Source organism: Porites lutea, chromosome 10, assembly GCF_958299795.1.
Source record: "Porites lutea chromosome 10, jaPorLute2.1, whole genome shotgun sequence".
Taxonomy (NCBI): domain Eukaryota; kingdom Metazoa; phylum Cnidaria; class Anthozoa; order Scleractinia; family Poritidae; genus Porites; species Porites lutea.
The window spans coordinates 11,829,202-11,842,523 of record NC_133210.1 but is presented as its reverse complement, the minus strand read 5'-3'; the positions used below and the strand labels follow the sequence as shown (position 1 = coordinate 11,842,523).

General features: G+C 39.4%; 2 protein-coding genes across 2 annotated transcripts in view; both read right to left on the bottom strand.

The window, feature by feature from the left end:
* Positions 1 to 7,130, bottom strand: part of LOC140951139 (uncharacterized) — a 51,896-nt gene extending 44,766 nt beyond the window's left edge. Inside the window, exon 1 of the mRNA XM_073400354.1 lies at positions 6,792 to 7,130. Coding sequence (XP_073256455.1) covers positions 6,792 to 7,080 — 289 coding nt within the window. The 5' untranslated portion in view covers positions 7,081 to 7,130. The remainder of the gene's footprint in view (positions 1 to 6,791) is intronic.
* LOC140949510 (D-inositol 3-phosphate glycosyltransferase-like) overlaps positions 1 to 13,322 on the bottom strand; it is a 172,579-nt gene that overhangs the window by 72,596 nt on the left and 86,661 nt on the right. The window lies entirely within an intron of this gene.

Sequence of the window (13,322 nt, the reverse complement as noted above, 5' to 3'; positions counted from 1 at the left end):
TATGGAAGAAAGATCAATCGACAGATCTTGAATCCGGAAAGAAATCTTCGCATAAAGAGGGAGCGTATGGAGGTAAGCTTACAGTTCGCAAAACTTGCTAAGTTTATTTATATCGCCGGTGGTGATTTTTGCTTTTACTACTGGCGAAGTCATCGAAGATCATTTTTTTCTTAGACCTTTCTTCGACTTGAACGCGACGACTACGAAACTTTTAGGAAACTTTCAAAAAGATTTGCCCTAAGGCAGCAGATCACAGAGAGCCCTCTAGTTTTGTAAACACTATTATTGCTCACACCTTGCTCTTGTAGTGTACTATTTTTTCTGTTACCACTATTAACATTCCTTTGAGCTTTTATAAAAAGCTTTAAAGCTCTATTTGTAAATTTTTATTATAAAATATTAAAATCTATCAGGATCATGGTGCAATTTGAATGGTATGATATTTTAATATACAGTAAATTCCTTAGTATTTCCAACATTCTGGTCGCCATAACCCTCACTAAACAAAAGGTATGCTTTTTTCAATTTTAGTCTTCCCAAAACTCAGAGCCTGATTAAAACTGCACAGACACATTGTCAGTTCAAACCACGAGCTAAAGCAAGAGAGCCCCGCACAAGTTTATTGCAAAAAAATGTTTTTGCAATTTTGTAAAATACAGCAAGAATTATTACCATTTACTGATGTGGTCTTTAAAATAAAATTGTGATCCTATCTTGAATGTTGTGTATTGTTATTCTTTTGAGTGAATAACGAAAAGTTTTGCAATCTCGCATTGAATAGTTATAATAATTATTATAGTATATCATAATTTGAGATGTAAACTCCAACTCAGGGGCACTCATGCAATGAATCACTGAAGTGATGTGACTGACAGATTGCAAGTTAAAAATGAATAATCACCAAGGCTTAGTCACTGAAATATTTACTGCAACTGAGAGTTATGTACATGTATGAGATAGTTTCATGGTCCCTGCTCATCACTGCTGCTTTGTGTTTGACTACTCAAGGTTGTGCTCTACCAGCACCCAGTTGGCCCGTGGTGCTTAACTATTGTTCCGGGGCAACAAGGAAATTTTTTGATAGAAATCATGTGCTGGGCACCCAGGATTTCACGGGTCCGGAGCACTGGGCTCCTTTCAATTTTTCTTAGAGCACAGCCTTGCTACCTCAAAAACCTTGGTGCATCTTTTAATATGGGATAGACTAATGTTATTCCTATAAATGAGGAAGCTTCATGGCCCCTTACCACATACAAAGGCACTGTCCACCCTACTGTAACAATTGATCTGCACACTTATTGATCACAAGATAAATGTGAGGCCCCAGCTAAGAACCTGGAGGACAAGTTTAGGTCTTACGTACCGTGTGCAATATACAAATCCATTATTTTTTTGTCATACCAGTGATTACTATAAACAAGCCAAGGGCTGTAATACTGTTTAAAGGCTGCAATTTTATTGTTCTTTGTTGCCTGATTTAGCATAGTCTATTTTGGGGGTATTATATAGCCTAAGCCACGCTAGGGCAGGGCCCATGCAGGGCAAAGGGGCTTCCCCACTTTTTGAAAAATAAATAAATAAAATTAAGTACAGTGGAACCTTGATATAACGAAGGGCCAAGGGACTGGCAAAATATGTTTATTCTAACGAGGTTTGTTAACTTTTATCGAGGTTCTTTTTCATATTGCTTTATATTTTACTATTACTGGATTAAAAAAAATAGTTTGTTCAACCGAGGACTTCGTTATAGAGGTAATATACATTTTCATATGAATAGTACCTTTGTTGGAATAAGAATCTTCCAGCATCTAAATTTATTATTGGTCCGTTTTGATCCCACCAGTCTGATGTGTGGTAAGCCTTAAAAAGTCAATTGTCCTAGATTTCTGCATTTTCAAACTAGCAAAGCTATGTAGCATTTGCAACAATGCAGAATAGTCTTTTTTGATGAAGGTTCTTGATTAAATCTGAAGACTACTCCATGAACTACGGTTTCTCGAATTATATCCGCTGATGATGTGGTCTCTAGCACATTTCAATGACATGCTAGACAAACTGAAGGCATTACAGGAACCTACAGTGTAATATCATGATCTGCAAACTTCTAGTGGTGGATTCAGCATGTGCAATCACGCTCAGCAGGAGAAAGGTACTTTTCAGCGGCTTGAAATTTATGAACATGACTCTGCTCAACAATAACTCAAGAAAGGTTCAGTAATCTGACAGTTCTAAACAGCCACAAAGAGAGAACAGCCAAATTTGCAATTTGCTTTCCCCCCCCCCCCCCCCCCCTCACCTCAATGTAGGTGGTCACCGGTCCGCGCACATTAAAAACTGCTTCCCAGGCCCTCTTAGGGGTTTTAACTCTTAAAAATGCTAGTTTCTAATAATATTTTACAATGGAAAAAACCAGCAAGAAAAACCCACAGAGCACAATCAAGGATGGGCCTCCATGATAAACATAATTTCCACTGTGTAACACTTCTTCCTAGAGGCAGTGAATTTATGGCACACTGTGTTATCAGCAAAATCGTGCAACCTAGTGATGTACTGAACCATTTAGTTTTTCAATACATAAAGTTAGTTGCAAATAATAATTTATTAATGCAGTGATAACCCAGTACTCTATGATCTACAGACACCCACTTAATTGGACATCCATATATAACAGGCAGTTTTGTTTGTCCTGAGGAAAAGCATACATTTTTTCTTTAAAATTAACCGGCTTAGTACGCACGGTAGTTAGCACAGTAGTTAATGTGGACAACAACCACTTTTCTGTGTTTCAAGTCAGAAATTCCTATATATTCTTAATCCAGCTTTACAGACACTGGTTGCCCAGGCACTTTCTATTTTTCTTGTCACAATGATGTGCCAATTGTAGACGTTGTACCAAGTTCACGGGTTAATAAGATTTTATTACCAAAACATCTGCAGCCAAATAGCATGACGCATTTGATTTTGATACATCTTTCTTTCATCCCCTGTTTGTAGTCCTTTGATAAATTTTCTGCCTCCTACTTAACAAGTTTCACGTCCTTGGCTTTTTGCTACAGTCATTGTTCCTACCCTTCTTCCTCCTTGTTCCTTTATGCTATATATCACATAAATCACGTGTCTGTGACTTTTTCCGGAGAGCTAACTTAATATGGACACCCAGATAATACGGACACCCATATAATATAGACATCATAACATGTCTGTGTTAACCGTTCCACTGTATATATTTTCTTGTCTAGCCAAAGCTTCAAAGCTGGTCCCAGTAAAGAGAGCATCCCAAAAATGCACACCTGGGTTTGAATAATAAATAAATTTTTAAAAAAACGTCACATACAACAATTTCATAAAGTTATCTATAAAAGTTATGGGAATACAAGGGGATATCATTGACAATAGTTGGATGAGGTGAAATCTCTGAATTTTTATTAGCGTTGCAATTTATAAGTTGCTGCAATGATCTGCAGTCAATCGATAGGGAAGGCATAGGCAGACACAGCCTTTTCAAAAAAACATGAAAGACACAAAGAATGTGACAGTCTTTAATGTCAGCACTGAAAATTATTAAATTGATATACCAAATCAAGAGCGAGCGATCCCCTTATTTATCTATTTATATTGAAAATGAGGAAATTAACTTTTCTGACAAAGAGAACCTAACATTAGATCTAATTTTAAAGTCCTCAGCTCAGATACGTAACACTAACGTAACAATTAAATTTTCAATAATAAAGGACAGCAGTCCGTTTAAGATGGTAAAAAAAAAACACATGCATATGACAACGAGCTGGCTGCTTTAGAACTGAAACTTAGCTGAACTGAAAACTTTACCCACTCTGATTCGCTGTGCCTGAAGAGCTATAAAGCAAAACTTTATCTACACTTGGATAAATGAGCACTTGAGAGTGGCTAGAAGGTAGGTGAAATTGGTGCGGACTCTCGATCGTCTTGCCTGTGTATTATTATTATAGCTAGTACGTATACAAATACACCTACCAGTAGTCCGAATCTCCGTCGGCACAAACTGCATAAAATACGACTTGGTGAAGTGTGTTTTTTTTCCCTCTCTGAGGCTTGCTGCCCTTAATATTTGACTTTCTCTTATTCAGTCGGTGCTGGTTCTACAGAGTCATCGTAATCTACGATTTCCTCCTTCACAATTCCAGAATCGGGCGAAGACGAGCGAAGCTTTGAGAATCGCTCGCTGTTTTCTCACGGTTCAGGTTTGTTTTCTTGGCGTGTTCTACGACTTGGTGAAGTGTGATTTTTTCCTTCTCTGAGGCTGGCTGCCCTTAGTATTTGACTTTCTCATATTCAGTCGGTGCTGGTTCTACAGAGTCATCGTAATCTACGATTTTCTCCTTCACAATTCGAGAATCGGGCGAAGACGAGCGAAGCTTTGAGAATCGCTCGCTGTTTTCTCACGGTTCAGGTTTGTTTTCTTGGCGTGTTCAGAAAATGACGTCACAATCAGAGAACAATAGCTTTGTCACGGGAACATAAATTTGTAATGGCGGACGCGAAAAACCTACATTTTCAAGCTCAATATTTTCACTTAGAGGGCGCCAAAGTTCATTTCAATGACCGAATCAGGTACAGCCACTTCTGATAAGCTGAAAAGAAAGCGTTTTTGTGACAAACTTGACATTAAATTTTGATCGTAGTAGCACTTTAAATCACTCTAAACAACTAAAATGATTCATCAGAATACAATGAGTAAGACTTTAAAGCAAAGCTTAACTTAGACTTTCATTCGGCTTCCACTTTATTGTTTTACACAAAGTATCCAGCCCTAGTTAATTGGTTATTTCTTGCTTTCTGGAGTGTAAGGGTTACAGAGGCTCTAGTTTAGCATTGCATAACCACTGTTGCGCATTTCAGTCACAACATTGTTCAAGAAGTGCTCGACTTTCAGAAAAAAATCTTGGGGCCAGCTGGCCCCCAAGTTTTCATTTTTGGTCGCCAGAACAAGTATTCTAGTCGCCAAAAAATATATAATTCAAGAATTAATGGAATACAATAAACTTGACATCTTTTACTTAGCCTTCACGTAAAAAGAATGCTTTAGACTTCCTTTTTAATTTTCCTTCAAACGGTTTTCGCTCGAGGCTCGATACCAGCCGGTGCTCGGGAAAATGAGCCTGCACTCAAGAGTAAATCTCCTCAAACATTTATTCAAGCTTAAGGTTCAGGAAATGGAATACACATTTAGATAAACAAACCTGAGGAATCACAAAAGCTTATTTGGGTTATTAAAGAACAAAATATGCAAACGTTTGTTTTGCGTCGCATGTATTTACATGTTCAGAAATGAACATCAGTGAAACTTGATCTATTTCGTTGCCTAGCCCGTGATCGAATTAGAAGTCAATAAAATACAGCAGAGCTTTTATTTTGGTCGTTACGCTCAACAGAATTTGTATAAAGTTGTTTACAAGAAGCTCGAGAAATAAGCGCCGTTCGTTCTCGATTAGCTTAAACTTTTATCACACTAATCTGCTATCGAGTCTGCAATCGAGATACATGTTCGACATAAAGAAATAGTTTTTAATCGATGCGCTAAAGGTCATTCCCGGAGAAACACAGGACTACCTGTTGAGAATTGCGATCGATTTGCCCGAAAGTCGATAAGACTTCCGTCAAATTCATCACTTGTGATTTTCACAATCCTGTTTCAAGTAAATGACAAACGTTAGACGGACCAGCCGTTAGATCATAAGAACAATCCGTTAGAGAGTTGGAAGAAATCGTTCAAGTGTTTAGACAAATCGTTAGAGGGTTTGAACAAACCGTTACAGCATTTGGGCAAAACGTTAGAGCGTTAGAAAGACCGTTAGCTATCCGTTAGTTTTGTAAAGGATAACAGATTATCATCAGTGTACGTTTTCCTAAAGAAGAGTGTCACCTATCTTGGGGACCAGGTTGGCGACAAGGCGTGAAAATTTAGTCGCCGCTGAGTAAAAGTTAGTCGCATTAGCGACTCCACAAGTCGCTAAAGGGAGGAGTGTGCATGACAAAACTGTGTCGCATTGCTTTCCAACGCTTTTATGAGGGTCTCAATGGGGGTTGAGCTTTGACGGTTGACAGTTAAATGTTTCCGATGTTGACTATTGGAGGTTAAATTTTAGGGCTTTTAGACAGTTGACGGTTATGGAAATTACATCTAAGAAATTAAATGTAAGTGAATATTCATAACCTTTGTATTTTTCAAGATCAAAGTACACGCGGGTTTTGGAGTTCGTTGTGGTCTTTCACTTATGAAATTATGTGAAATTTTGCCAGCTTACAATAAAATTTATAATAACATATAACTATTTTCAAATATTTGGTCAGGATAAAAGTGTAAATACTGTACCATCTATGGTAATAAGTAAACATAAAACAGTCATACAATGAGTCACCCGTCAAAACAAGAATAACGGAGATTCTCGCACAGCTCTGTTACTCGGCGATAAGAAGACGATTAAGGCTATTTTCACACCATTTCGGGCTGCTTATCATACCGACATGAAAAGCTATGCAGTATGGTCTGAGCACCCGAATCCGTTATGTGACACCACTTTATTATTAGACATCGGCGCGGCCCAGCTTCGCTCCGTTACAGAAATCGTTTTGACGATTGACGGTTATCTGTTGATAAAATTTGAGGTCGATTGAAGCCTGACGGTTACCGCATTAATTTCAAACTTTTTGTCGACATAAATCCGGCCACAAAGATCCGTAATGTATATTTGCAATTCAAACTAATTTGTAATAATATAAGACGTATTAGCGGTGGCGTTTTGAATTCTTACCTGTGGCTTTCATTAAAGCTCTGTATACCTTGGTATAACCGCGGCCATCGTTTATCGACAGACGAGACTCGTGAGCGTGAACGACGAAAACTGCAAAATCCATCTTTAGTGCGGGAATAGCTTTCTCACTCAATTCATCCATTTCAGTTAGGGGGAAGTAGTGATGCTTCACTGTGAAATCGAAACCAAGTTTGTCATGCAGCATCGGTTTGGAGGAGTTCAGTAAATCCTCGATGACACGGAGTTCGTAGAGTTGATCACAGTTGAAAAGGTGGATCTTTTTTTGCATTTTTTCGGCCTTGTTCTAAGTATTCTCTTTGCTATAGTGTGAAACCTTTTCTTCGCTTGAAAATGTGTTCCGACTTTTCCAAGAAAGCCGAAGGACCGTGAAATTGTATACATATACGCAATTACTTTGTGTAGGCATCACAAGGTATCCAAGTGGGGTTTGAGATATGGAAGCTAGCGTTCACACAAGACCCTGGCACACAATTTTCAACGATCGCTTATTGGTGCATTTCATACAAGGACCCTGATTGGTTTACATCTTGAAAATATTCTGACCTGAGTAATTTTTTTTGATGTCTGTTACATAAAGTGCTAAAATTTTTCGTCCGCTTAATCCAGACCGCAAGCAGCCATTTCTAAGCTATAGCTTCATAAGAAGTAATCAGATTAACCCAGCCCACAGATAATTGTTAAATAGTCTGACAAATCGCTTTAGCTCTCTTTATAACATTACAATTTAATTTTCCCCTATGTGCAGGTAAAGGTATTTTTTTTACATCTGAGAGGCAAAAAACCGGTAAACAAATTAAACCCCCGGACGTACAAGAGGGGGACGAAGGGAGGTGGAGGTGGTTCTCACTCCCCCTCTGATGCTTTCCTGAGTTTTCTCCTAGACGATAAAACATCATCACCTGACGTTTTCAGTACCTGTTCGTTTTTCCCTCGCATACATTTTGAGACAAGTTTAGTGATGGTCAGTTATTATGATTACGAGATATGACGTCATAAGTAGCCGGCGGACAATCTCCTCAATTAAAGGGGCTGGACTCTAAATATTGTTGGACTGAAGAATCGAACTTTACACCATAATCTTAACATATTTTATTAGTTGAAACGAACAAGAGATATTTTAATAACTGTTCGGAGGAATCATCGATATTATAGATAGCCGTGAAATGCAATTAGCCTGATTCCGACTAAATAGTATTTATTGTAGGAGGGGGACATTGGGGGGGGGGGGGGGGGGGGGGTCTGAACACCGCATTACCGCAAAAAATTTTGCCGAACACAGCATCACCGCAAGAAAAGTCGGTGGATCACCGTCACCGCAATATCTATTTTCAGTCTGATGATTTTAGCGTCAGTACAAGGTAGTTTTCGCGTTACCACGTTGGCTTGAAGTTTTATTCTTTCTTTCTTTTTTTTTTTCTCTGTTATTTCTTTTTTAAACAAAAAAAAAATACACCTTACCCCTCCCCCTTGTCCCTCCCCCCTAGTCTCCCGCGGCCCGTTCACGCGCTTGATATCAATAGCTATTTGAGCCATTTGAGAAAGTAGACAAAAATAGGTCAAATAGTGATCCAAACAGCGTCTTAAAGGTCCCAGAAGATCGAACGACCTTGGAGTGGGTTTAGACAGATATCAGATTGACCTCCGTACGACCTTATACAGTTAAGACTAGCTACGATATTCAGATACAGAGACAATGCGTGTTACTTACCAAATGCATTCTACAAACTTCGCGAGTCTCTTTTCCTCCTTGTTTATGGAGCATCGAAATTTGTTTTTCCACCTATAGTCTTCTCCACCTTTGCCCTCCTCGTAAAAAAAAAGCTACGCAATGAACTACGCATTCAGGATCGACAGGATCAGCTGCGTCAGTCGCAAGGTTTTCGCTCATCTTGCCTGACGGACGTACATGTGGCGATCCGGGTCGCGAAGGTCACGTTGCTTATCAAGTTACTTAATATAAATGAAAAACAGGCTTAGGATTGGTGACGGGCAGCGTATTTAATATTAACTAGAGAGTATTAGAGGACCCTTAGAGTGTATTTTATTTCAAATCAAACATGATGGAGGCTAAATTTAGAACTGACAAGCTTCAAAATGGAAACTGCGACACCGCAGATAACTTCGTTTCACCGAACACCGCAGACTTTTAGACGCAAACATCGCACACCGTGAGGTTTAAGAACACCGCAACACCGCATGAAAAAATGCCCAACACCGCAACATCGCAAATCCCCAATGTCCCCCTCTTGTAGTTACAACTGATTTAAAGAAACGACGAAGGAGCTCATAGTAACAATTAAACGAAACTTAACATACCTAACAGACTCTTTGAGGGGAGGCAGAATCATAATTTTCGCGTGATTTATTTGCTTACTGTCATGAAATCGGATTCTCTGAATACGCCGAAAGGGGAAAATCGGAGTACCGGGAGAAAAACCTCTCGGAGCAAAGGAGAGAACCGACAACAAACTCAACCGACATATGGCGTCGACGCCGGGATTTGAATCCGGGACACATTCGTACGTAGGAGGCGAGCTCTCTCACCACTGCGCCATCCGGCTTTGCGGCTAGCTGTTTAGTACTGTCAAATTACTGAACCTTTCTTGGATAATTGTTTAGCGTAGCCATTGAAAAGGACCTTTTGTCCTGTTGCGCTGGTTTCCCTGGGGAAGGGGGTACTCCCTTATAAAAGCTATATAAGCCATATAAGTATGTGCCGCTGCAAAGGGTATGGTTTAATTTAATAGCCCTTTTTGGTCTGAAAACAGGTAATCTATAAACTTTGCCCATTTTGGTCGGGAATCGGGTATGGTTTTCGAGGGAACCACGCGATAAGAACGAAGTAGAAATATTCGAATTCGAAATATATATTTGAAGAAATTTTTTGTTTGCACTCTAATCTAAGAAATGATGCCATTTGCCTAAAGGCCAGGTCTAGAAACGGGTGTGGAAAATGACATTTTTTGGTCTGAGATCGGGTCAGGATTTGGAGAACCGGGCGGCATACCCCCACCAAGAATTCTCCGCGGCAGGAGTACCCCCGGGGCTGGTTGCAGGGCTTGCAGATCGAGACAACTTCATTTAACATGCTCATCTGAGGTTCCTGTAACTCAGTCCTTCATTTTGACTAGAATGTCATCGAAACAACTGGGCTTTCAACGCACTCTGTGGAGTACTCTTCAGATTTAAGAATCTTGATTTAAAAAAAGACTGTATAAAATGTTGCATATGCTACATAGCCTGGCTGGTTGAAGGACAGGTTAATGACAGCATTCACTATCAAGTCAGTAGCGTCGAAGTATATGCGACTGTAATGGTCGAGGGCACTCAGACGCAAAAGAGCGAAATTAAAAGCTGACGTTTCCACCCCAACACTGGATTAACATTAACACTAGTTAAGACAAGGAGAAGGCTTAAGGTGAATGCCGAAATGATAAATTAAACATGGAGCAAACTCAGGGGCGCCATTCAAAGGAAGCAAGAAAAGCTGCAAACAATCTTGATCAAAAATTTATTTTTTAAATCATCCCTGTAAATCTTCAGGTAGTCAATAACCGCTTTTCTTCATTCAACTCCTTTTTAGCTCTTTTTAAATTTATTTTAATGTAAGTTTTACACATTTCTCCGTCAGTCGATACATCTAAGCCACAAAACCCAGAGTAGCTTTAATCCGCTCATGATCAGTCTCTCATAGCATCGAAACGTCTTACAGTAAATAGTGACTTTGAACTAATCTGATAAAATAATATTTTGTGTGTCTCTCCCCCGCCCGACCGACGCAGCAGCAAACACCGTTTCGTTTGAAACGAACTCCTTCCTAAACAGAGAAGAAAAAAGCCATTTCGCATAACTAAATGCTCAGTAAGCGAAAAGAAAAGAGAAACTCTGGGGTACTATTTTTGAAAGAGGAAGCGAAAAGTCGCCTCTACATTGCCAGCGTATTTTGAGCCAGCTAGTGCGTTCGCTATTCCTTGCTTGAAGTAGTAACGGAACATTGCGTAGAGTATAAAAAGTGAACTATAGCATGAGTTGGTTTAGTAAAGGCCTCCCGAGACACTTGCACAGCAACCTAAGCAAATCAGTTCTAGTCCCCAAACAACAGCAGGCTACGGTGGTAGTTATTACTTTCGTGATTTTTTATCAGACAACTCGATATCTTGGACATGTGAAGTTCTATAACTTTAAGTGGAAGATAACCCTACCAAATCTTCCCAAAAGCTGAGCTACTCACTGTGACCAGAATTCAGCGATTCAAAAACCGATTCCACCATTCTTTGTCCATTGATAATTGGCGGTCACTTATTTTAAGGCAAGGACATCTGTTTTTCCTTAATTTAGTCAAAACCGTACATACAGCTGTACGTAGTTCTTAGCCTAGCCTAAAATATCCTGCCTGTCATAATAACTATACGCACTTGACAGTGACTTCACTTGATCTTAATTTTAATATTGTTGACTTTCTAATTTTGAGAACTCTTTTACGTAGTGGTCTTCACTGAAGCAGTCTCAGCCTAAGTTTAATAAGTCATTTAAACTCCCGAAAAGTCGCTCAATCAGATGCGCTTTTCTTCCAGCAGCTTGATTATAAAGTACATTGATAACAGTGAACATCTGGGAGCGAGCACCCACTTTGACAATACATCGCGAGTTTCCTTTCGGGTCAGACGTGACAAAAAGGTCAGCAGTAGGAGTCTCCTTATAATCTTTCTCCAACTTTGTGATTTCATATTCAGGAACCCTCAAATTTTCCTTGTTAACAACCAAATCTTTAGGTTCGAAGGAAATCTTTCCATGTCTTAATTGCGTTTTTAACACGATGATTTCATCTAGACCTAGAGTAATAAAATTTTCCCATTCTTTTACATCCTTTTTGTCTACGTGGCATATCAAGCTTCCTTCTTCGGTCATTAGAATGAAAAGTTCCCCGTTAGAGGTTTTTGCATTCTTTTTATAAAGATCATCCTTAATTTCACGGGCTACAACAAAACCAGGCCTCCAGTACTGGACATCTTCTGGTTGATTTGTCTGGTCCGAGATGATTCCATTGCGCATGCGCGTTAATGCCAACACGGTTTTTCCTGAGGCTAAGTAAATCTTGTAATTCCAGGTGTATGGAAGACACTGTTTACCCATTATGACAATCAGCAACAGTGCTAGGTTGTTGTGGAGACGGGTATGACGTCAAAAAGTGGATTAGGTCATCTGGATTTCCTACCAAATTTCCATTTTCAAACCATGTAATGTATACTTTTCTGTTGTCACTGAATGCTTTCTTTATGGCACTTCTGACAAGCGGTTTTTCTTGCTCCGACTGAAACCAGGGGCAGCGTATTGTAATGATAACCCCTTCGCTGAAAGGCACATAACACATAAGATTAGAATTTTACTAAAATAAGCACGTCATAAAGGTTATATTACCCCGCATTGCCTGAGTCTGACAAACAAGTCACAGAATGGTTAGAATACTTATCTCTTTTTTTATATGGGTGATATGAATCGGTTGATACGAAAACGACAACCCCCGAAAACGAAGACCGCGAAGACCTAAGACCAGAAACGCAAACACGAAAGCGATGACCCCCTTTTTTCTTTCCCTCATTTTATAGTTGTCGAACACGAATTGAATTCCTGGACAAATTATCGCTATATCAGCTATTTGTTTTTTTTTTTTGTTCATTTTCTTTAACAACACAGGCCTTTTGAATGTTTATCTGCCAATTTAATTAGACCGCTTGCAGTCCGTCTTTTCTTTTAAGACCCGTCCGGCTCATATCCCAGCCAACGAGATTACAAACACAGCGCCTTCGTGGGTTACGCATCGAGTAATCTTGCAAAGAAAATCAAAGACTGCTAACAGTCTACCAAAGCACGCCCTGAGCTTTTGACCTGGGTGACGCCTGATCGAGATTTTATACGACAGAGACCTTCATGTTGTCATGCTTGACGTCGCAAAGCAGCCTTAAACAGCATCTTGTTTGAATACATCGGCAAAGTCGAATAACTGACTAGAGTAATCACAAGCCCAAATTCGCGAAATTTACTAGAAATTCCAGCCAAAATCTTTAACAGACGAGAAACGAGAATACAGTTCTCTACCGTATAACATATAAACTATTATGGACTCAGAGTGTCATAGACTATTAAAATTAATTCTCTCGACAATTAAGTTAAATTGTAAACTGATGAAAATAACAGCTAATAAATAATGTGCCACGCGACTCTGGCGCCTGGATCATTCCTTACGCTCCAGTCAAGCAACGAGACGACACAAAAACGGCTGCAGATAATAATAAATCGGGAACAAACAGACTGCAGTAAAAACCCACAACTAGAAACCTGCATTTTTCCAAGTTAGCCTAAACAGGTTCTTACATCAAATGGTAGTTAGCACAAATTAAGGCTACTTAGGTTCTTAAATAGGTTCTTACTTTCTGAAGGAAGAATTCATGTTAAGTGAGGGTCCGAATTGAGGAAGAGGGGGGATCTACTTGTCGGTTGTCTGTTAAAATT